The 21,603-nt window shown below is 37.4% G+C and overlaps 1 protein-coding gene across 15 annotated transcripts in view; it reads right to left on the bottom strand.

Annotated features, from left to right (window-relative positions):
• TPP2 (tripeptidyl peptidase 2) overlaps positions 1 to 21,603 on the bottom strand; it is an 82,157-nt gene that overhangs the window by 4,841 nt on the left and 55,713 nt on the right. For 4 of the 15 annotated variants that reach the window (XM_016925506.4, XM_016925507.4, XM_016925508.4 and 1 more), the window contains 4 exons: positions 16,431 to 16,582; positions 9,890 to 9,986; positions 8,707 to 8,837; positions 5,753 to 5,878 (listed from right to left, as the gene is read on the bottom strand). In XM_016925506.4, the coding sequence (XP_016780995.4) occupies positions 5,753 to 5,878; positions 8,707 to 8,837; positions 9,890 to 9,986; positions 16,431 to 16,582 (506 nt within the window). Of the gene's footprint in view, positions 1 to 5,752; positions 5,879 to 8,695; positions 8,838 to 9,889; positions 9,987 to 12,206; positions 12,363 to 14,303; positions 14,529 to 16,430; positions 16,583 to 18,667; positions 18,832 to 21,603 lie in introns of those variants that run through there. The other 11 variants (XR_010150553.1, XR_010150554.1, XR_010150555.1 and 8 more) reach the window with 6 other exon arrangements.

The following is a 21,603-nucleotide window of genomic DNA, read 5'->3' as shown; positions in this document are numbered from 1 at the left end:
TGCTCTTAATCACTACGGCACATTGCCTTGATCCAGGGCAGACATCTTTGTTTTCTTCAATGCATTCCATGTGCCTAGGACAATGCCCGGCACAGAATGGAAACTCAATAAATCATTGCTGAATGAAATACAACCACCACCTACACTCCAGGGAAAAGTGTTAGTCTCTAGAATGTGTGCTTATTTGAGGCATTCTGTCCAACTTATGTCAGATACACGTGAAAACGATGAGGACTAAAAGTACTGAGAAAATGATGATGATTGAGGCACTTAGCTGTGGAACAAACTAACAGCTAAGAGTGACTCTGAAAGACTCAGAGTGAAATGTGTAGCATGTGAAAACTGCCGGGACTGTACCATCAATAAGGATCCGCAGTAGGAAAGACAGCCATCAACCCAACAACTTGAAGGCTCAAGGGCTTACCCACATTAATCCTGCGCACCAAGGAGTCCTGTTAATCTAAGAGGCCGCATGGCAGGGAACATGAACACTAAGTACCATAGAAAATGCTGCTGCTGAAACATTGCCCGAGACCGGGGTATTCTCAGAGGTTCAAAGCCCATTTGATCCTGTACCTTGAAAGTGGGCAGGGAGGCAATGTGGGTAGTAGAGAAATTCCTTCACACTGGCAGAGTTCATCAAAGAGGGCAATTACCAACCCCAATACATTTGCAATGTAAATGAAACTATGCCTAAAAGATCCCTCAGTGCTTCTCAGCACAGTGCTTCAAAGCTTGAAGAACCAACTTTCACTGCCTTTTTGTAGAGATGTTTCTGGGTACTGCTTGTTTACACTGGAATTAAGAAGAAAAGGATTTACGAGTAGACTTTTGGGACTTCCAAGCTGTGGGGCATCTGCATGGCTTGCCATTGCCTGATCCACCCTCCTTCCCCCTCCTCTTAGATGCCAGGTGCCATCCTCAAATGTCTTCTCAGCAGTCCTTTGCTTATGCCTTCCAACAACCCAAGGTGTCGGGCACAACTACTATCCTGATTTTGTGAAGGAGAAAGGGGCTTGGAACAGCAATGGGTTGACAAGGCAGGTTTCCACACCCAGGCTGATACTTGTAGATTGGTCAGGGTGGTGGGTAAAAGTCAGAGGGAAAGATGCAAACCTTCTTGGAAGGCCGCGAGGTTTTGCAAAAGCTTCGAAAGAGGATTTGGCTGAAGGCAGTCAAATTCTCTTATCCAGAGCCTGAGAGCAAACGGCAGATAACAATGGAATGTAAAGAAACTTATCTAGATAAATTGGTTTCCTCCTGTCCCCAAAACCCAACCTCTGATCATTCACAAGCAGGACTGCTTTCTACTTGGGGGGTCGACAATGTTTGTTACCCACAAATTGTGTTTGCTCCAAGCTTTTGTCATTAAATCTGTACTAAATAAACGCGAGCATCACTGGCTTAGGGGGACTGCTAACTCTCTTCGGCCCCTAGTGCCGGCAGTCCCTAGCCTGCTGTTTCACTGGATACCTGTGTCTGAGTACTCCTTTCCTTTCATCTGTCACTCGGCCATAGTCTGAGGGACAGACTTGGCAGGTGGTGCCCCATGAGAGGAACGCTGCAATGGATCACAATGGAACCCTCGAAAATGAAGGTGAAGAGACTGCGCAGTCAGTAAGTCACTGGTGCCCGCTTGGGATTTCCAAGTTCGAGGGAATTGTTCAGGCTAGGGTTTCATCATGGGACAACAGTTATCAGCTCAACAGCAACAGTATATAAAAGTATTCAAACAGCTGCTTAAAGCTAGTGGAGGCTCGGTTTCGCAGGCTCAATTAAGGGACCTAATGCAAACTGTTGTTTCCCATAACCCATGGTTCCTCCCCCTTCTCCCTCAGCCCCGCTGTTACCGGGCAAAGATAACAAAGAGGAAACGGAGGTTTTGCCTGAGCCCCGTCCTCCAATACATTGGAGAAAAGACAAGGAATATGCTACAGCTATGGGACCCTGTCTTAGGCAAGCGGCATTAGAAGGGGAGCTCTTGGCCTGCCTGGTAACGCAAAATTGACAACACCATCAGGTGTATGAACCCGTTACTTTTAACGCTTATAAAGAGATAAGGAAAAGCATTAAAGAAAACGGAGCCGCTAGCCCATTTACAAGAGGGTTGAGGTCACTCTGCAGATCTCTTTCTAATAATGGCCACTGTTATTTCTCCCCTACCCCTGATGAGGCTCTCTCAAAATCTTATTTAGGTAGAACAGTGACCTTTAAAGGGAGAGAAATTACAAAGAGCCCATGAATTAGCTCAGGAACAATTAAAAGCCAGCCACATACAACTGTCAAACAGCCCTTGGAATTTGCCCATTTTCCTCATTCCCAAAAAGTCTGGCAAATGGAGACTTTTTCATGACTTACGGGCTATCAATGCTAATTTGCAACCTATGAGGCCCCTTCAACAGGGCCTCCCTTCCCCAGCGGCAATTCCTGTAGTTTGACCTATAGTCTTATTGACTTAAACGACTGCTTTTATACTATTCCCCTTGCAGAACAGGACAGAGAAAAATTTGTGTTTAAAATACCAGTTATCAATAAAGGCCAGCTCGCCAATTTCATTGGAAAGTACTTCCTCAAGGAATACTGTGTCAGTATCATGTAAATCAGGCTTTGCTCCCCATTAGAAAAGACTTTCCTAATTGCAAGATTATTCATTTTATGGATGATATTTTACTAGCAGCTCCAACGGAGCCAGGACTTGTAAGTCTATATGCCTCTGTCGTAAAGAATACACAGTTAAGAGGTTTAATCATAGCACCTGAAAAAGTACAATTGTCTTCTCCTTAGAAATATCTTGGATACATTCTAACTTACCGGTCAGTAAGACCTTAAAAAGTTAAATACTAGCAACTTACACACATTAAATGATTATCAGAAATTACTAGGAGATATTAACTGGCTTCACCCCACCTTGGGCATAACTGATACATTACAAAACCTGTTTCTATCCTAAAGGGCAATACAGCCCTAGACTCTCCCAGGTATTTAACTCCTGCAGCAAAAAGGGAAATTGAGGAAATAGAGCATGCTATTTTTCAGAGGCAACAGGATCGCACAGACCCACGATATTCAATATTCAGTTCAATTGTTTGTTTTTCCTACTAAGCATTCCCCAACAGGATTAATAGGACAGATGTCCCCAGGGCTATGCTTCCTAAAATGAGTTTTTTGCTCACATACCAGAACTAAAACTCTATCTCCCTATACCCAGCTAGTTAGTAAAATCATCTATTTAGGCTGCAGATGATGCAATCAGTTGCTAGGTTATGACCGTGATGTCATCGGAAGTCCTTTAAGTAAAAAGCAATTCAAAGCAGTCTTGCCCTTATCTCTAGACCTGCAAATAGCACTCTCTGATTACACAGGCCATATAGAACATGCCCTTCCTGCCGATAAACTACTTCAGTTATTATGTAGTACTCCTGTAGTTATGCCTACAAAAGTGGTTCACCGCCACACCCCCCCCCCCGCCCAATACCTAATTCTTTAATGCTTTTTATTGACGGCTCTGGTAAAAATGGAAAAGTGGTTATTTGGTGGAGACTGCACAATTCCCTCACTTGTTCTGGATTTACTAACACTCAAGAAAGCTGAGGTTGGAGCCTTAATACTGGCCCTAGAGACCTTTTCTGCTCAGCCAATCAATATGGTTAGTGACTCTGCTTACTCTGTTTATTTATTGCAGAACCTTGAAACAGCCCTTATTAAGTCCACTCTCAAGCCCACCCTGTGTGCAGTTTTTCTTTGATTTCAGCAATCGGTGGATCAATGTACACATCCTATTTTTATTACACACATTTGGGCCCACAGCTCACTGCCTGGCCCCCTAGCTTATGGCAATGATCAAGCAGACCTGCAGGTTATGACATCACTGCTTGACCAAGCCACCCATTCACATCAATGTTTCCACCAAAATTGGAGAAATTTATCTAAACGATTTCAACTTACCCAAAGGCTAAACAAATTATCCTGCAATGCCCAAATTGCCAGCTCACAGGCATGTCCCCTCCTTCAACAGGTGTTAACCCTAGAGAACTAGAACCTAATCAGTTATGGCAAACAGATGTTACACACATCCCTAAATTTGGAAAACTAGGATATGTACATGCATCCGTTGATACCAATTCTCACCTAATTAGCATACATGCTCTTCCTGGAAAGTCTGCTCAATATGTTATTAAACATCTTCTTTTAACTTTTGCATTTATGGAGCGGCCCACAAAAATTAAAACTGATATTGGTCCAGCTTATGCCAGCTCAAAATTTCAGCAATTTTGTCACATGTGGAACATCCAACATTCCACAGGCATCCCTCACAACCCCCAAGGACAGGCCACAGTAGAACGTGTCCAATCCACCCTTAAAAATATGCTCAGAAAACAACAAAAAAGTGAATATGAGTAAGGACCCTGCAACACTACTGGCAGAAGCCTTATTTACCCTTACTTTTTAAAATCTAAACGATAAATTTCAATCAGCTAAAGAAGAGCATGTTGCTAAAACCTCTCAAGACATAAACCTGCAGTTTTATGGAAAGATATAAACAGTAATGTATGGTGCGGTTCAAATGAATTGTTAACACTGGGAAGAAGACATGCTTGTGTTCACACCCCCTCAGGTCCTCCTTGGATTCCAGCACGAGGCATCAAACCATACCATAGCGTGGCTAGGACCCAACCCGGTACCAGAAATGAAGAAAATGACCCTGTGGGACCCATAGCCCTGGATGATGCAGCTTCTTCAGACGACACAAACCCTGGACATTACCTGGGAGATGCTGAAGAAAACTCAGAAGGCTGAATGAATCCTGCTCTGGACACAGACACCATTCACTCCAGATAATTTGTTCCTTGCTATGCTTTCCGTTGTACACTGCAACTCTTTTGGGTATTAACCCTTCTTATTCTCTCACTCTGCCTGCAACCCATACCTGCTACACTCTATTGGGCTCATCATTTAGATTTGCCTTTCTTCTGCCCTGTTACCTGGGCAGACCCCACCTTCCCAGCCTCCAATAAAGTAACTGCTTGGCTGGAAGGGGGTAACATACCCTCAGTGGGGTTCCTTAGTAACAGCACACATTGGACTGAGGTGCCAAGAAACACTACATGTCACTCCTTGATTGGAAAAGAATGTTACTGATTATACTCATTTTGTCTTATGTTATTTACTAATTCTAGGATGCAAAGCTGGAATACAAGCAGTAACCACTACGCCAGACAAACCAGTTGCTGCACACATCTGTACTCTTCAATCAACAAAACCTGATGCAAAAAAACAGAAAATGGGGAGATGTAGGAGATTGGTCAGGGTGGTAGGTAAAAGTTAGAGGGAAAGATGCAAACCTTCTTGGAAGGCTGGGAGGTTTTGCAAAAGCTTTGAAAGAGGATCTGGCTGAAGGCAGCCAAATTCTCTTATCTGGAGCCAGGGAGCAAAAGGCAGATAACAAGGGAATGTAAAGGAACTTATCTAGATAAATTTGTTTACTCCTGTCTCCAAAAACCAACCTTTGATCATTTGCGCTAGATAAATTTGTCTACTCCTGTCTCCAAAAACCAACCTTTGATCATTCATGTGCAGGACTGCTCTCTACTTGGGGGTCGACAATGTTTATTACCCACAAATTGTGTTTGCTCCAAGCCTTTGTCATTAAATCTCTACTAAATAAATGTGAGCGTCGCTGGCTCAGGGGGACTGCTAACTCTCTTTGGCCCTTAGTGCTGGCAGTCCCCTAGCCCGCTCTTTCACTGGATACCTGTGTCTGAGCACTCCTTTCATCCGTCGCTCGGCCAGAGTCTGCAGGGCAGACTCGGCAAATGCTGCCTGATGGATCCTGGCTGCCCAGAGAAGGGCTGGAATGATGCAGAAATCAGAAGGCAACCTGGGGGTGACACAGGTAATCTGCATTTGTCAGACCTGGGTTAAATTAGCTGTAAGATCCCTTTCTATTTTAGCATCCTCTGATCACGTAATCTAAATTCTACATATCTGGAGTATTCCTTTCCTCTCCTTAGGTTTTGTACTGACTGGCTGAGATTGAATACCTTTATAGTACATGAGGCTTTTTCCACTCAGGTGAAAGTCAGCTTTTCTTTCTACAGGCTTTTACAATTTGAAATATTTATTTAAAAATACTTGTATTTCATTATCTCTTAATAATTTCCTATCTGGCAATTTCATCTTCTATATTAGATGATAAGTTTCCTAAGAGTAGAGACTATCTTGCTCATGTTTTAAGTCCTTGTCAGTGATGCCTTACATGAAGTATTTGCTCAATAAGGACCTTGAAATCAAATCTAGTTAGGTATCCATCAAGATAATAGCTACATTTTAGGAAGCAACTTAATTGGAATCAGTATTTTAATGCCTAAATAAGTGCAGTTTAAATTTAACTAAAACATGATATTAACTAAAAGTTAATATCATTTTTAAGATTAGAAAATGGCATTTTATAATTTTTGATGTTAGTGATTTAAGAGAAAGCAATTTTGCATGGAAATGAGAAATTAATGCTTAAGTTGGCTGCTACTTGCCCATAGATGACATCTGTAAGAAATGTTAAGTATTTCCTGATAGCATCTTGTATAATATTTCAACTCTGAATATTGTCTTCTGTCCAAACACAACCTAGTCAGAGTCTATTTCAGTCAGGCCAAAGCAAAGGCCTGGAGAGAAATAGAAATTCTTTAATTACAAGGATAAACAAGTTGACCCAGTGTCGCTAAAAACTTAAAGCAGCTCCACTCTTAGCGTTTTTACAAAGTTTTATGGCTTCTTTTCTAGTTTTATCCCAGCTTATTTCAATAGCCATGATAGTCAATGTCTAGTAATCTCCAAAGTAGAAACTAAAAAAAAAAAAAAAAAAGAGATTAAAAACAGTGATAAAAAAAGACCAATAAGAAAACAAAACTAATATCGTATTAGTTTATGGCTCACTGTAATCTGAGATTGAGTTTCCTCTGTGGATGGTAAAACTGAGAAAACCATATGTGTTATTTCATGTAACACCTGAGTTTGAGAAAATCATATTATTTTCACAAAATGTAAAAAATAACAAAAGCTAGAAAGTATATGGGATAGTTAATGTCGGGGGCTGCAGAGAGCTCAAAGAAGACTCAAAATGGGCCATTCTTTTTAGCAACTGGTTATCACTGGTGATCTGTGGAAGACAGTTTTAAAGTGACCAAGGCCAGCCTCCTCTTGCAATAAGATTAACAATGATCACCCTGAGACAGAAAGGAACACAATGAGGATGGGTGGGAGGCAGACGATGCTCCTTTTTCTGTGAGATAATACTGAGTTATGTTAACCTTCTCAAGAAGGGAGAAGAATATACAGAGAAAAGAAAGGGCATTGGCTGTGGAGGCAGATCCTGATTTGACTATGCGCTTTCCAACTTCCTAGCAGTGGCACCTGGGCCAAGTCATCTAAACTCTCTGAACTTCAGTTTTCTCTTCCTTAAAAGGGGGATACAAAGGCCCCTGCCTTCCATGTTGTTTGGAAGACTAAATTTAAATAAAACAATGTATTTAAAATGCCCTCAATAGTCCCTTATACATAATCGGCACTTAATAAATGGTGGCTGTATTTTCTGTTATTATTAACAACAACAACAAAATGGCAATGTTTTGAGACTATTCTTTTGAAAAATATGAAAAGGTAATAATAGTGGCCAAAGAAGCAATTTTAAATATATTCTATCCCACTTGAAAATTATTGCTTGTAAGATTCATAAGATCCTATAGTATCAATATAAATGATATAATGGAAAGAATTCTAGCAGTTTGGAATCCAAGTATTTTATGTAGAAAAAAATACTGACTGAAACTGAGAAAATTTTTAAGGAAAATTTAGTATTTTCAGGCAGCCTGAATAGTTTTGGTTTATTAGTTATAATAACCACAAAAGAATCAGGATATTTCTACCTAGTTAATGATCCCGTAAGTCAAAAATAAACAAAAGTGATAAACAAGTAACTGACACTGGGAGAGCTACCATGAGGTGATGGTTTAAGAGTTCATGGAAGGGTGAAAGTGACCAAATGGCAGCTTGCTTCAGAGTCACTGGACCATTAATTACACCAACATACGGAAATCACACTTGCATGGAAGGAACCATACCAACCACTCATAAACCCAGGGAAGCTTCTCTATTTACACACAGCATTAGGTTTTATAAAGGCAAAACTATAAATTCTCTCCTCCTATTCTCCCTAATACTATAAAACCAGTTTCATAAAAGTTGCCAGATAGTTTTAACCTAATTTTATTATCATTTATTTCACTACAAACCACGTATTAGGTTTTTCATGTAATTATTACAAACCAAATATTAGGTTTTTCATGTTACTGGACAATAAACATTTTAAAAATTATTTTATAGATTGTTAATTTTTGTCTTCCTGATATGGTCCAATTCACATAAACCCTCAAGTGGTTGGACTGCTTGATCACAGATATTCAAATCCCTCTACCTTGACAGCACTTAACAGTAGAGAAGGCAAACTACTTTTCTTGGGCTTACTCTTAAAAAGATTGGACAAAATTATTTTAAAATTTCTAAGGAGGGAGTATCCAAATAGTGATAATTCCCATTATAAGGATATAACAAACATCAGAAAAGCAATATCCTCTATAATATTAGTCCCTACTTTTTAAACAAGTTAACTAGGAAATGAGATGCAAGAAAGATTATTTACTGGTTAGGTACTTTTTTATAGTAGCTGCATCAGGCCTGGGATCAGTCTTCATTGCAATATAAACTGCTAGGGCTGTTTGATCTATATGAGAAATAACAGCATTTGCCGCATCAACAATTTCATTAAGTCTTTTCATTCGTTCCTGGAGAGGAAAAAAGAAATAATAAAAAATAGGTATATCAATCAGTATACAAAAGCAATTTCACTTCTGCTGTCTCAACCATGAGACCTACAACTGCAGTGTGAGTAAACTATGTAATTGACTTGTAGCCCAGGGGCTCCCTGCTATCTCCTACTGTGATTTTTCTAATTGCTGGTATCTCTATAAAACTTGAGCTCAGATGTGTAATAAAAATATCTTATTTACATTCCCTGCTGGAGTACAATGGTGAGAGTAAGCAAAATATAAACTTCATAAAAATGTAAAGCTTTTTTTTTTAACAAAGGTAACTCCTTTTCTGTATTTCTTAAGATTCTAGAAATGTGATTGGCTATTGTCATTACTCTAGTTGCACACTACCTGAACACAGGAAAAAAAAAGAAAGCCCTAGCTGATGAAACCATTTCTTTCTGATCCATCACGAAAAACACAAAGATGAGAGTAAACATTATAATCAACAGTCTAACTGTGATTACCATGATGTTCCCAACAATTTGCTTCTCTCTTGTTAAAGTCTTTTAAGAAATCTCCTTTAAATACCCTCTGGTTCACTCTAAACCCTTGATGATTTTCAACTGACTAGGACAGCACTTTCCCACTGCTTTGATGAATAATGAGAACTGGTCCATGTCATGACAGACTAGAACTATGGCCAAGTCTCACAAATGAGAATCATTAACAAAGTTAATGCAAAGTAGGAATTCTTTCAGTGAAGGTGTTCAGATTTCCATCTGGCCAGGATTACTACGTTCTGCCCCTTGCCCTTTAGGTTAAGGTCATGAAAACAATCGTTAAGGTATCTTCTCTATTACTAATCTCATTGACCAAGCATGAGCAAGAATCCTAAACTAAACTCACAGTAGTGGCTAGGTCTTATAATAACCTTCATGAAAACAGCTTAACACAACATTCAATTTGAGAAAACATGTTTTAGTTAGCAAGAACAGAAGAGAAAGATAATGCACTTTTCCTCAAAACACAAACCTTATATAATTACAAACAAAATAAGATATATTAGAATGAACATGTCTAACCTTTTCAGCATCCAATTGATGAAGTCGTGCAACGTACAGAGGAAGATAATTAGGATATGTTTCTTTCAATTCGTTATAAATGTCACTAGAATCCAGCCTATGTATGTAAGAAGGAGAGAAATATTTACTTTTTTCTTTTAAAAAGAGTACTTCTGTCTTCTCTATTATTTAACATTGTTTGGAAGTTTAAGCCAATAAAATAAGACATTAATTTGAAATACAAGTATAGTCATTGACAAGGATTATCATTATTGGCAAGTAGTATAAATGGTTAACTAGAAAACAAAAATAAATCAAACTGGGCTGGGCATGGTGGCTCACCTCTGTAATCCCAGCACTTTGGGAGGCCAAGGCAGGCGGATCACAAGGGCAAGAGATCAAGACCATCCTGGCCAACATGGTGAAACCCCGTCTCTACTAAAAATACAAAAATTAGCTGGGGGTGGTGGCACATGCCTGTAGTCCCAGCTACTCGGGAGGCTGAGGCAGGAGAATCACTTGAACCTGGGAGGCGGAGGTTGCAGTGAGCCGAGATCAAACCACTGCACTCCAGCCGGGTGACAGAGTGAGACTCCATCTCAAAAAATAAATAAATAAATTAATTAATTAAAAATAAATAAATAAATAAATAAATCAAACTGAAAATTATTTCAATTAAGAGTTCAATAAGATATCCAAATAAAAATATGCATCAATAGCTTTCTTACATACCAGCTATTATATTTATTTAAAAGGAAGAAAAGCACATTCACAAATAGCTAGAAAGATTAAAAGATTTAAAAATGTCTCAGATCTATTAAACTTTTCTGAAAATTCTAGAAAAAATAAAAATGTAAACTTTTCTGAAAATTCCAGTCTTGAATGAATAGAGTTATTCTATGTTCCCCGATGCGGAGGCTGAATAAAATTCCCAATTCTACCTGATTATATGTATCAGGATAAAAACAAATTAACATACAAACTAGCACCAGAAGTGGGTAACTTACATTAAAGTCACTTAATATATTAACAAAACTGCACAGTAATATAAAAATAAGGTTGACCGGGATTTTGATACTATAACTAACTTTCTATGAAAATAAATTTAACTTGTAGACAACAAAATTTACACTAATTCTTAGTACAAAAAAATTAAGTCCTGTTTTTCTCTTTTCGCTAACAATTATCCAAGGGCAAAATCAACACTTTCGTTTTACATTTTAAAACTACTGCACCTTAATTATAAATTTTTTTTTCCAAAAAATGTTCTAAGGTTTTTAAAGTTTTGCTAGGGAATGCTAATAATTTTTTGCTGTTTTCTTCTAAAACACCTATTAGGTAAACAACCTTTTCAATTTTTTCTCCATACAATTTTCCCATTTTAAGTGTGAATTTCAATGCTTTCTAGCATAGTAACAGATATATGTAACTATCACAACAGTCAACTTTAAAACATTTTTCATCAATACAAAAAGAAACCGCCATACCCTTTTGCTATCAGATCTCCCCAGCCTCCCCAGCACTAAGCAACCACTAATCTACTTTCTGTCTCTATAGATTTCCTCATTCTGGACATTTAATATGAATAGAATCATATAATACATGGTCTTTTTGTGACTGGCTACTACCACTTAACATACTATTTTCAAGGTGCATTCATGTTGGAGCATGTATTAATCCTATTCATGGCTGAAAAGGAATCCCCTGTATGGATACACCACATTTTGTTTGTCCATTCATCAGCTGATGGACATTCCACCTTTTGGCCATTATGAATAATGCTGCTATAAACTGTCATCAACATGTTTTTGTGTGAATATAGGTTTTTATTTTTCTTGGGTATATACCTGGGAGTGGAACTGCTGGGCCATATGGAAACTAAGTTTAATCATTTGAAGAGCAGTCAAGATTGTTTTCCAAAAAGTCTGCATCATTTTTGTATTCTTACCATCAGTGTCTGAGGATTCTGCTTTGTCCACATACTTGCCAAAACTCATCATCTGACTTTATGATTCCAGTCATCCTAGTAAGTGTGAAGTTGTATTTCATTGTGATTTTGATGTGCATTTCCCTGAAGACTAACGATTTTGAGCATTTTTTCATGCACTTACTGGTCATTTGTACATCTTTATAGAAATATCTATTCAGATTACTCACCCATTTAAAAAATTGAGCCATTTGCCTTTGTATTATGAAATTGTAGGAATTATTTATATATTCTGGGGGCTGGGTGTGGAGGTGGCTCGTGCCTGTAATCCCAACACTATGGGAAGCTGAAGCAGGAGGATTAATTGAGGCCGGGGGTTCCAGACTAGCCTGGGCAACATAGTGAGATCCCATCCCTTAAAAAAATAAGCTAGGGGTGGTGGCGTGCACTTGTAGTCCTAGCTACTTGGGAGGCTGAAGTGGGAAGATCCCTTGAGCCCAGGGGTTCAAGGCTGCAGTGAGCTATGATCGTGCCACTGCAGTCCAGCCTGGGTGACAGAGAGAGACCCTGTCTCAAAAAAAAAAAAAAAAAGGTTAGCGTTCTTTATATATTTTGCATACAAGCTCCTTAAAAATATGTAACTTGCAAATAGGCCGTTCTTTTCACTTTCTTCATGCTATGCTAAAAGCACAAAAGCTTTTAATCTTGATTAAGTCCAAATTATCTATTTTTTTTCTTATGTTACTTATGCTTTTGGTATCTTTAAAAATCTTTTGCCAAATGTAAGGTCATGAAAGTTTACCACTACGTCTCATTGAGGAGTTTTGTAGTTTCAGCTCTTTGATACATTTTGAGTTAACTTGTATATATGATGTGAGGCAAGGGTCCAACTTCATTCTTTTTCTATATGGCTATCCAGTCCCAGCACCCTTTGCTGCAAATACTATCCTTTCCTCATTAAATGGTCTTTGCATCAGCACCCTTGCCAAAACTAAAAATTAGCTGACCATAGTCACATGGTTTTATTTCTGGACTCTTAATTCTATTCCACTGATCTATATATGTCTTACCCTTGTGCCAGTATAACACTGTCTTGTTTACTGTTGCTTTCTATTTAAGTTTTGGAATCAGGAAGTGTGAGCCCTACTTTGTTCTTCATTTTCAAGACTGTCTGGCTATTCTGAGTCTCAGGGAATCACATATGACTTTTAGAATCAGCTTGTTAATTTCTATAAAAGGATCCTGATGGGGATTCAACTGAATCATTCGATCAATATGAAGAATAGTGTAATGATATTAAGTCTTCTGGTCCACAGACAAGGAATACCTTTTCCATTTACTCAGGTCTTTTAAATTTCTTTCAACAATTGTTTCGTAGTTTTGACGTATAATTCTTACATCTCTTTTGTTAAACATGTTCCTACACATTTTATTTTTTTCAATGTTACTGTAAATGGGATTCTCTTAATTTCCTGTAAACTTTAAATTATTGATATATTTGGACTTAGGTCTTCGATTTTATTTTTTGTTTTTGATGTATCCTGTTTTTTTGTTCCACTGTTCCTCCTATACAGCTTTCTTTTGTATTAAGTGAACATTTTTAAATTAACATTTAAATTTATTTAATGATTTTTTTCAAGTTCATTTTTAGTTTTTTTTTAGTGGTTGCTCTAAGGCTTACCATATACATCTTAACTTATAAGAATCAGCTTCAGATTTTTCCTAGCTTAATTTCAGTGAGATACAGAAATGTTATCCCTTTATAGCTCTATTCCCCTCTCCTTCCTTCTGTAGTAGTATTCTATCTGTTGTATCTATTACTGTAATACACCAATTAATTAACTGTTATAATAATTACTTTACTATCTGCAGTCATTTTTTTAGCCCAATACAGTTTTGCTCCTTTGTGCTATTAGCAAATACATATTACAGAATATTACATTTAAATATTACATAGGCCTAATATATACACAATATTTATAGAACTGCTTTTTAAATTAGTTAACAGGAAAAAAATGAGAACTTTATGCTGTCTTTTATAATTCCATAATAATTAACTTTACCAGTGTTTCTTTCCCCACTCTCACCAATGTGGATTCAAATTACTGCCAGAGATCACCTGCTTTCAGGCTGAATAACTTCTTTTAGTACTTCTTATAAGGTGGGTTTGCTAGCAACAAATTCTCTGTTTTTGTTTACCTGGGAATTATTTCATTTTCATTTTTAAAGGACAGTTTTGCTGGATATAGGATTATTGGTTGAGATTTTTGAGCACTCTGAATATATTATCCCACTGCTTTCTGACCTCTACTGCTTCTGCTCAGAAGTCAGTTGTTAACCTTACTAGCATTTCCTTGTAAGTGATGAGGAGTTTCTGTCTTGCTCCTCTCAAGATCTTCTCCTTATCTTTGACTTTCAGTATTTTTAACATGCTATGTCTATTTGTGGATTTCTTTGCATTTACTTTGAGTTCACTGAGTTCCCTGGATATGTAGGTTAATGTCTTTCAATAAATATGGGGTGTTTCCAGCCATTATTTCACTGAATATATTTTTGCTTTCTCTCTGTTCTCCTGGTACTCCTGTTCCATGGATTTTGGTGCACTAATGGTGTCCCACATTTCTCTGAGGCTCTGCTCTGTTCATTTTTTTCATTCCTTTTTTCTCCACTGTTTTTGAGAGAGCCCTTAGGCACACGGACTTCTCCATCTTCTGTTGCAAATGAAGTCAATTCCTTCAGGAAGAAATTAGGAGCTATCAGTTTTATGAACTCCTTAGGCCACACTGGCAAAATCACTAAGCCCAAGCTCTGGAACAGGGAGTGGAAGAATGGCATGTTTTTCTTTGAGTGACACCCCCACTTAAGGAGCTTAGCACTCTCCTGTGGTCTTCTCAGCTTGCCTCGTGTGGTATGGAACCACAGCCTCCTGGGCATTGGGGCCCCAGTGTTCCCAACAGTACTTTACAAGAGAGCCCCCACCTCTTGAGAGCACTCAGCTGGAACTGAGCCGCTGCAACTGGCAGTAGGTCAGGATGAGAAATGATGACGTCCTCCTCCTCCAAGGAGGAAAGCCTTCTCCCCCAGGAGCTGGAGCTCTTGAAGGCAAGATCTGAAGTAAAATTTCTGGCTCACTAACTGGGAGAGGAAAGGGAGGCAGTGGTCTTGGTTCAAATATCACAGACTCTTGCTTTTCTTATCCAATTCTTGTAGGTATTTTTGAATAGATGCTTCTTCATTTGCTCTATGTCCTTTGGACCATTTCCAGAGGCTTTAAAAAGTTGTTTTGTTTTGTTTTTAAATAATTTTCACTAGTTTTACTGGGGACCAGCATCATGGGTCTCCTCAGGCTGTCATGCCAGAAGACAATCTCTGCAATTTTACTTTTGAAGAATTTATATTATATTGTCAACTGTTTATGACATCCTAAAATCAGGCAGAGACAGACCTGAAGACTTTGACTTCCAGTGGAGATACAATTTAGTTTTAAGTGGGAAAGGTATATTTGCAAGTGAACTGACATTACAATGGTTCAATCTCTGGGAAATATTTTCACATCATGATGACTTCTATTCCCTCTAAAACCATATAACTGCAAGGATGCATACATAATCAGCTGAAGAGGATTCCCACAGAATATCAGCAGTAAAAGAAATATTGCATAACAGATGGAAAAAGCAACTGACTTGACTACATAGAATAAATTTCAAGTAAAAAGCAAGCCCAAAGTCAAAGAGTACACTAGAGTAAAATCTGTGGCAAGTACAGAAAAGCATTAATATCTTTTATGTAAAAAGTTTTAATCGACCAGAAACACCTAATGTCTGAATAGAAAAAAAGGTGAAGAATATGCTCAACTGTCAGAAGCTATACTAATAACGAATGATAACATCTAAAAAGCTCTCCTTTAATAATAACTAGAGACGTAATTTAAGACAGCAGTAATGGCTGGTTTTTGCATTGCGTAGTAGCACACATACACAGCTAGATGGAGTGTAAATTATTATACTCATCTCAGAAAGCAATTTGGCAAAACATAGCAAGACGATTTTTACTTTTAAGATGCAATATGATGGAAATTTTAAAAAATCACCTTTATGTATAAAAATGTTTATCGCAGCATCATGAAGAAAAGCTATAAACATATATATGCAAAATAAAACGTTTAAATAGATTATGTTGCATCCATAGAACCATATACAACACAGACATTAAAAATAGTATTTTATAGGGCTGTTAAATCATAATAAAAAAGTAACCGAAAAATGGAAACTAATTTTATTCACACTGCTACATGTACAAACACAGAGGAAAAAAATAATAATAAGAGGACAATGACTATTTATGAATTGTGGGCAAAAGTGATTTTTCTTTTTTATACTTTCCAATAAAATTATCTTCCAAGAACAAATTAGAGTGATTAAAATAAAAATTAAAACATTTAATTACAAAATTATATATTTATAATTTAAATAAATTACACATTTATATAAAAAGAGGAAAATTTAAAAGCACCTATAATCCTACCAACTGCTGTTAATAATTTTAAATACGGTCTATGTATATATACACAATATTGTTATAGTTGGGAAAATAGAACTAAACATTTAAAGAATTAAAATACATTTAAAAACCTACTTTGTCATCCACTGAATTTTAAGATCTCGCAATGCTTCAGTAAACTCTTCTTTTAAATCTTTCTCTTTTTCTGAATCTTTTTCCTTATCTTTGCTGCCATTCTTAGTCTTTGTTGGTGGAGGTATTAAGTAGTAATGAACAGGGATTACATCCTACGAATGTGGAGAGAGATTCTTAGATTAATATGCTTAATTTTACATACATCAAAATCATCTTCAACAGCTACATGTCATGTAACACGGGCTGCACCTAAGTTGTACTACACTGTATTCTAGATTCTAAGGGTCACAATACACCAAAAATTCCAATCTCTGGTCACAGTAATTTTCTCACAAACTGATGCTGAGTACTGATACTTCAAATATCTCCTTTAAAATAAAAGAGATAAGAACATACTTTTCTCCATTTGAGTATATTTGGTATTCTTGGCTTTACTTGGCAGACAGATGACAAAAGTACACTGACCTTTCACATTTTAAATCTGAGAAGGGGATGAAATAAGTTCAAACTAAGAAAAGATTCTCTAAGTAAATTTAAGGGGACGCTTATGCCTTCATTCAACCAACAGGACTTACTGAGTCCAACCAACAGGACTTACTGAGTCCCCGCGATGTGCCAGGTAATGCTAGAATAGGTAAAGAACAGACCAGATGCTGACATCTGATAGGAAGAAAACAAAACAGAAAAGGATAGAATGACTGTCAGGTAACGAGGGGGAGCCGATGGACACAAAGTGGTTATAGAAAGCCACTCTGAAGAGGTAATATCTTACACAAACGACCCTAAATGAACAAGGAGCAGATGAGCAAGTGTAAAGACCTGAGCTGGGTATAAAGCAAGCACAGCTGTATCTTCTGAGAAAGCAGGCAGCAGCCAACTTAAGTAGGGCTTGACAGAATATGGTTTAAAAAAGAAAAGAAAAAATACTATATATTGTATTTCCAAGTGCACTAAGAAGCATACCAGAAGAGTTTTACAAAAGACAGTGACATGATTAAAGATTTCTGCTTTTTGTTTAATGACTCTGGTTCCTGTATGGATTAAAATTTTGGTTTGTATTCTATTTGGAAAATAGATTATAGAGGGTAAAGGTGGAGGCAAGAACATAACAAGTTAGGAAACAAACCTAGGAAACCCTACACTGCCTTAGACTAAAAATGGGTCGCAGAAATGGGAGAAAATGAATAGATTTGAGATCTTCTTTAAAGGTAGAACCAATGTGTTGCTGACAATGTTGAAAAATATGTGGATGAATAAGGTCAGTTAGGGATGGTGAATGGAAAAAGCAGCTCTGTGAGTGAGAAAGGGAAAGCAAAAAGCACCTGGGATCACGGAAGCCTTGAGGAAAAACCACCAAGAAGAAAGAGAAAATGATCAACTGCCCATTTAGCTGAGAGGCAGTGTACGATGAAGAAGGAAGGAACTGAAAACCCGGCAGCACAGAGCCTGCTGACCCCCCGGACAAGAACAGTGTCAGGGGACAGTGGAGCAGTCCAGGCTGGAGGAGACAGAGATGAAAAGAGAATGGAAGTCAACATGTCTGTGATTCTTTTGAGAAGTTTTGCTTTGAAGACAGCAGCAGAGAAATGGAGAGTAACTGTATTTATTTTATTCACAGATAAGTCTTGACTTGTGAAAGGTAAAGCATTATTTGGGAAACGAAATCACATGCTATACCTGCTAGATTTGTTTTTGGCACAGTAACTGGGTGTCCTTAATTAAGTCGTTATTTATTAAGTCAGTTCCTCAAATTCTATCTTCAGGTTTGCATTTAAAATGGTGCTAAATTAAAATACTATATTCATTTTAATTAACAAAGTTTGTAAAACTGAAACAAATGTTCCCAAAAAGACATTCACTGAAAAAGCTTTACTCTGGTTGAGTAAAAAAATAATACTGCAAGTCCTCACCTCCCGCAAATAGGATTTTTAGGAGCATATACGACACAAATATTCCCATTTTAAATATTTTCACCAACACAATTTCGGGGTATAAAATGATGTAACAGTAAACAACAGGAACTATGGTTGTAGTTCTAATAGTATTCCAACAGAAAATAATAATCCTATCTCCATACTGACTCATTTAAAGCACAGAAAACCACTTTGATGTCAGATAACCATATAAATCCATTTGTAGCCACTGGCTGTCATTCTCCCTCTGAGGTCAGGGGGCCAGAACCTGTAAACAAAGGCCTTACGTGAAACATGAGGCTGGGAAAAGGAAACAGGTCTACTGCTTGGGCTAGCTCTTTCAGGACCCAGCTGCCTGTCCTGCTCCTCTCCTTCTTGAGGTTCACTCTCTGGGTAGGCACTGCCCTGAGCAAAGCCAAGGTAAGCGCAAAATCTGAGCTGATCTTCTACCACCAACTTCTTATGGAAACAGACTGCATCAGTGTCATCTGTACAGCAAAGACAACACATCTAGGAATTACAGGGGCTAAGTGGCCTCCAATATTTACTTTCTGTTAATATAGCTCCATTCTCCATGGAATTGAGCTTCTCTGCCACCCAGTGTGCTAGAAGAGTGGTCTCCAGTCTTTCTCCCTGAGCTTCTCACACCTCCTCACCGTATCAGGGAGAGAGGTATGCTGCTCTTAGGCAGGCAGCCTATGTGTTGTGAGGCACTTCCTCCTCAGACTCAGAGGTATTTGCTATTGTTTTAGTACAGAAGAGAGAAAAGAGAATTGAATTTAAAATGAACAATCTATTAAAATTAATTTAGGATTTACAATTAATTCTAACAAAGACCTATCAAAAGTGGGAAAAAAGATATCCTAGTAACCTTAGGCTAACATTAAAAGCAAAAAAAGAGACAAAGAAAGTTTATGATGAATTATCTTAGGGAAACAAAAATCAAGGTTTTGTAATCAGCATTTTACGTATTAAATATATCAAATTAACAATTATAAATGTTAGTGTAATCCTACAAGATGTTTCAGGACAGGGAATTTTTTATTAGTAAAAATTATAAACCTGGTAGTTTTAATTTCTAATCAAAAGAAAAATAGCGCTATTTTCACTTGCTGTATCACAATAATTTCTTCTTTGTACCAATAAATATTAATATTTTTATGACAATTCTCAAGGGGTTAACATAGTATCAATTTAATAGAAATAATTTTGTACCTTTATTCTTGAGAAATCTTGATTATGGTTTAAAAAGACAGTCAAGAAGAATCTTCAGAGCAGAAATGCTATGAAGATTTCTCTACAGTATATATTTAATGTTAAGTTTAGAAAAAAGGCATTCCAGCTATTCATGAAGTATTTCAACAGTGTTCAAACTGAACAGTGTTATTCAGAAAGTCAAACTCACCTGCCAAACCAATAACTACTCTTTGGGCAACACAACGCACTATAAGTTAAATTGTGGTTCAAAATAGCAATTTCTTTAGTTCTTAAAATTGTTAGTAACTGAATACTCAAAAATTTAAAAGCTTCACATAAACTATTTTTTAAATTTATATCATATTTGAATGCTATTTATGATCTGTTAAAAGTGACAATATTCAGGCTGGGTGCAGTGGCTCATGTCTGTAATTTCAGCATTTTGGGAGGCTGAGCCAGGAGGATCGTCCGAGGCCGGGAGTTTTAGACCACCTTGGGCAACATACGTAGTAAGACCTCTCTCTATAAAAAGTAAAAATTAGCCAGGCATAGTGGCACACGCCTGTAGTCCCAGCCACTCTAGGGAGGCTGAGGTGGGAGGATCACTTGAGCCCAGGAGCTGGAGGCAACAGTGAGCTACGATCATGCCACTGTACTCTAGCCTGGAGTGTAGAGTGAGATTGTCTCTTAAAAAAACATACAAACAAACAAAAAATATATTATTGCATTTTACAAGGAATTTTAAAAAGGGTGACATACCTTTTCAAATCAAGTCACTGAAACCCAGAGGAAAAAATCTATTAAGAATTATATACAAAATGCTATTTATCTTCATCAACCGGAAATTATACATGTATTTTTTTCTTTGTAATGTGACTATAAAACTGTAATACTAATTATTTCTAAAATAAGAGCTTTATTGCGTACTTGCATTGAAGACAGAAAGGAACGAGCAGAGATAACTCTAGCTGCCAAGTTCTTCAAATGAAGCTTTACTAATCACCAAGTAAATGCCTTCCTATTCATTCAGTGTTTTCCTAACTATACAACCTAATTCAAACAAAATCTACCCAAACTTGCAAAAGGTCAACAAAAATAAGAAGAAAAATAATTGGCTATGGCCTTCGTGATAAGTGCCTTCTATTTTTAACAGATTCCTAGAATACCTATTCCTTGTTCTCTAAAGCAGTAACTTGCAAACTATTTTCACAATGTCCCAAAGATATACACATTAATACATAAAATGAAATTACAATTTTATGAGTCTGATGAACTGACATTTCCTATTTTTAAAAAATGCTGTTTTTATCCCATTACGTGGCCCCCAAACGGTCAAGACACCCAGTTGAGAAATACTGATCTTTAGATCTTTCTCCAGAAAGATGATTCCTAGTATCTGTATTTTGTTTGGACAAATTATTTACTATTATGTAATAATATGGACATTTCAGAAGACATTTTAATAAAGGAATTTAAGCTGTTATAGAATGGTGATTCCCCAGTTCCATATCACTACTAATTAACAAGTATACATTAGGACATTACTGATTTTCCCACTGTAATTCTTTCTGTTTAAAAAGAAATCATGAAAATGTTGAATGACGTAGCACGTCTTCACCAGAAAGCTTATTAAATATGTGGTCCCTTTTATATATATATATATATATATGTATGTATGTATGTATGTATGTATGTTTTGTTTTGAGACAGGGTCTCACTCTGTCGCCCAGACTGGAGTGCAGTGGTGTGATCTCAGCTTACTGCAGCCTCCGCCTCCCAGGCTCAAGCGATCTTTCCACCTCAGCCTCCAATAGAGTAGCTGGGACTATAAGTGTGTGCTACCACGCCTGGCTAATTTTTGCATTTTTTTGTAGAGACAGGGTTTCACCATGCTGCCCAGGCTGGTTTCAAACCGCTGAGCTCAAGGGATCTGCCCAACTTGCCCTCCCAAAGTGCCGGGATTACAGGCATGAGTCACTGCGCCTGGCCCTAAAATATATTTATAGCAGACATTTTCTTTTCTGAGTTAAATCTGGCCCCAGCAGTAAATCAAAGATTGCTTA

Source organism: Pan troglodytes, chromosome 14, assembly GCF_028858775.2.
Source record: "Pan troglodytes isolate AG18354 chromosome 14, NHGRI_mPanTro3-v2.0_pri, whole genome shotgun sequence".
NCBI classification, from domain to species: domain Eukaryota; kingdom Metazoa; phylum Chordata; class Mammalia; order Primates; family Hominidae; genus Pan; species Pan troglodytes.
Note: the sequence above shows the minus strand (reverse complement) of the source record. Positions and strands in the feature narration are given on the sequence as shown.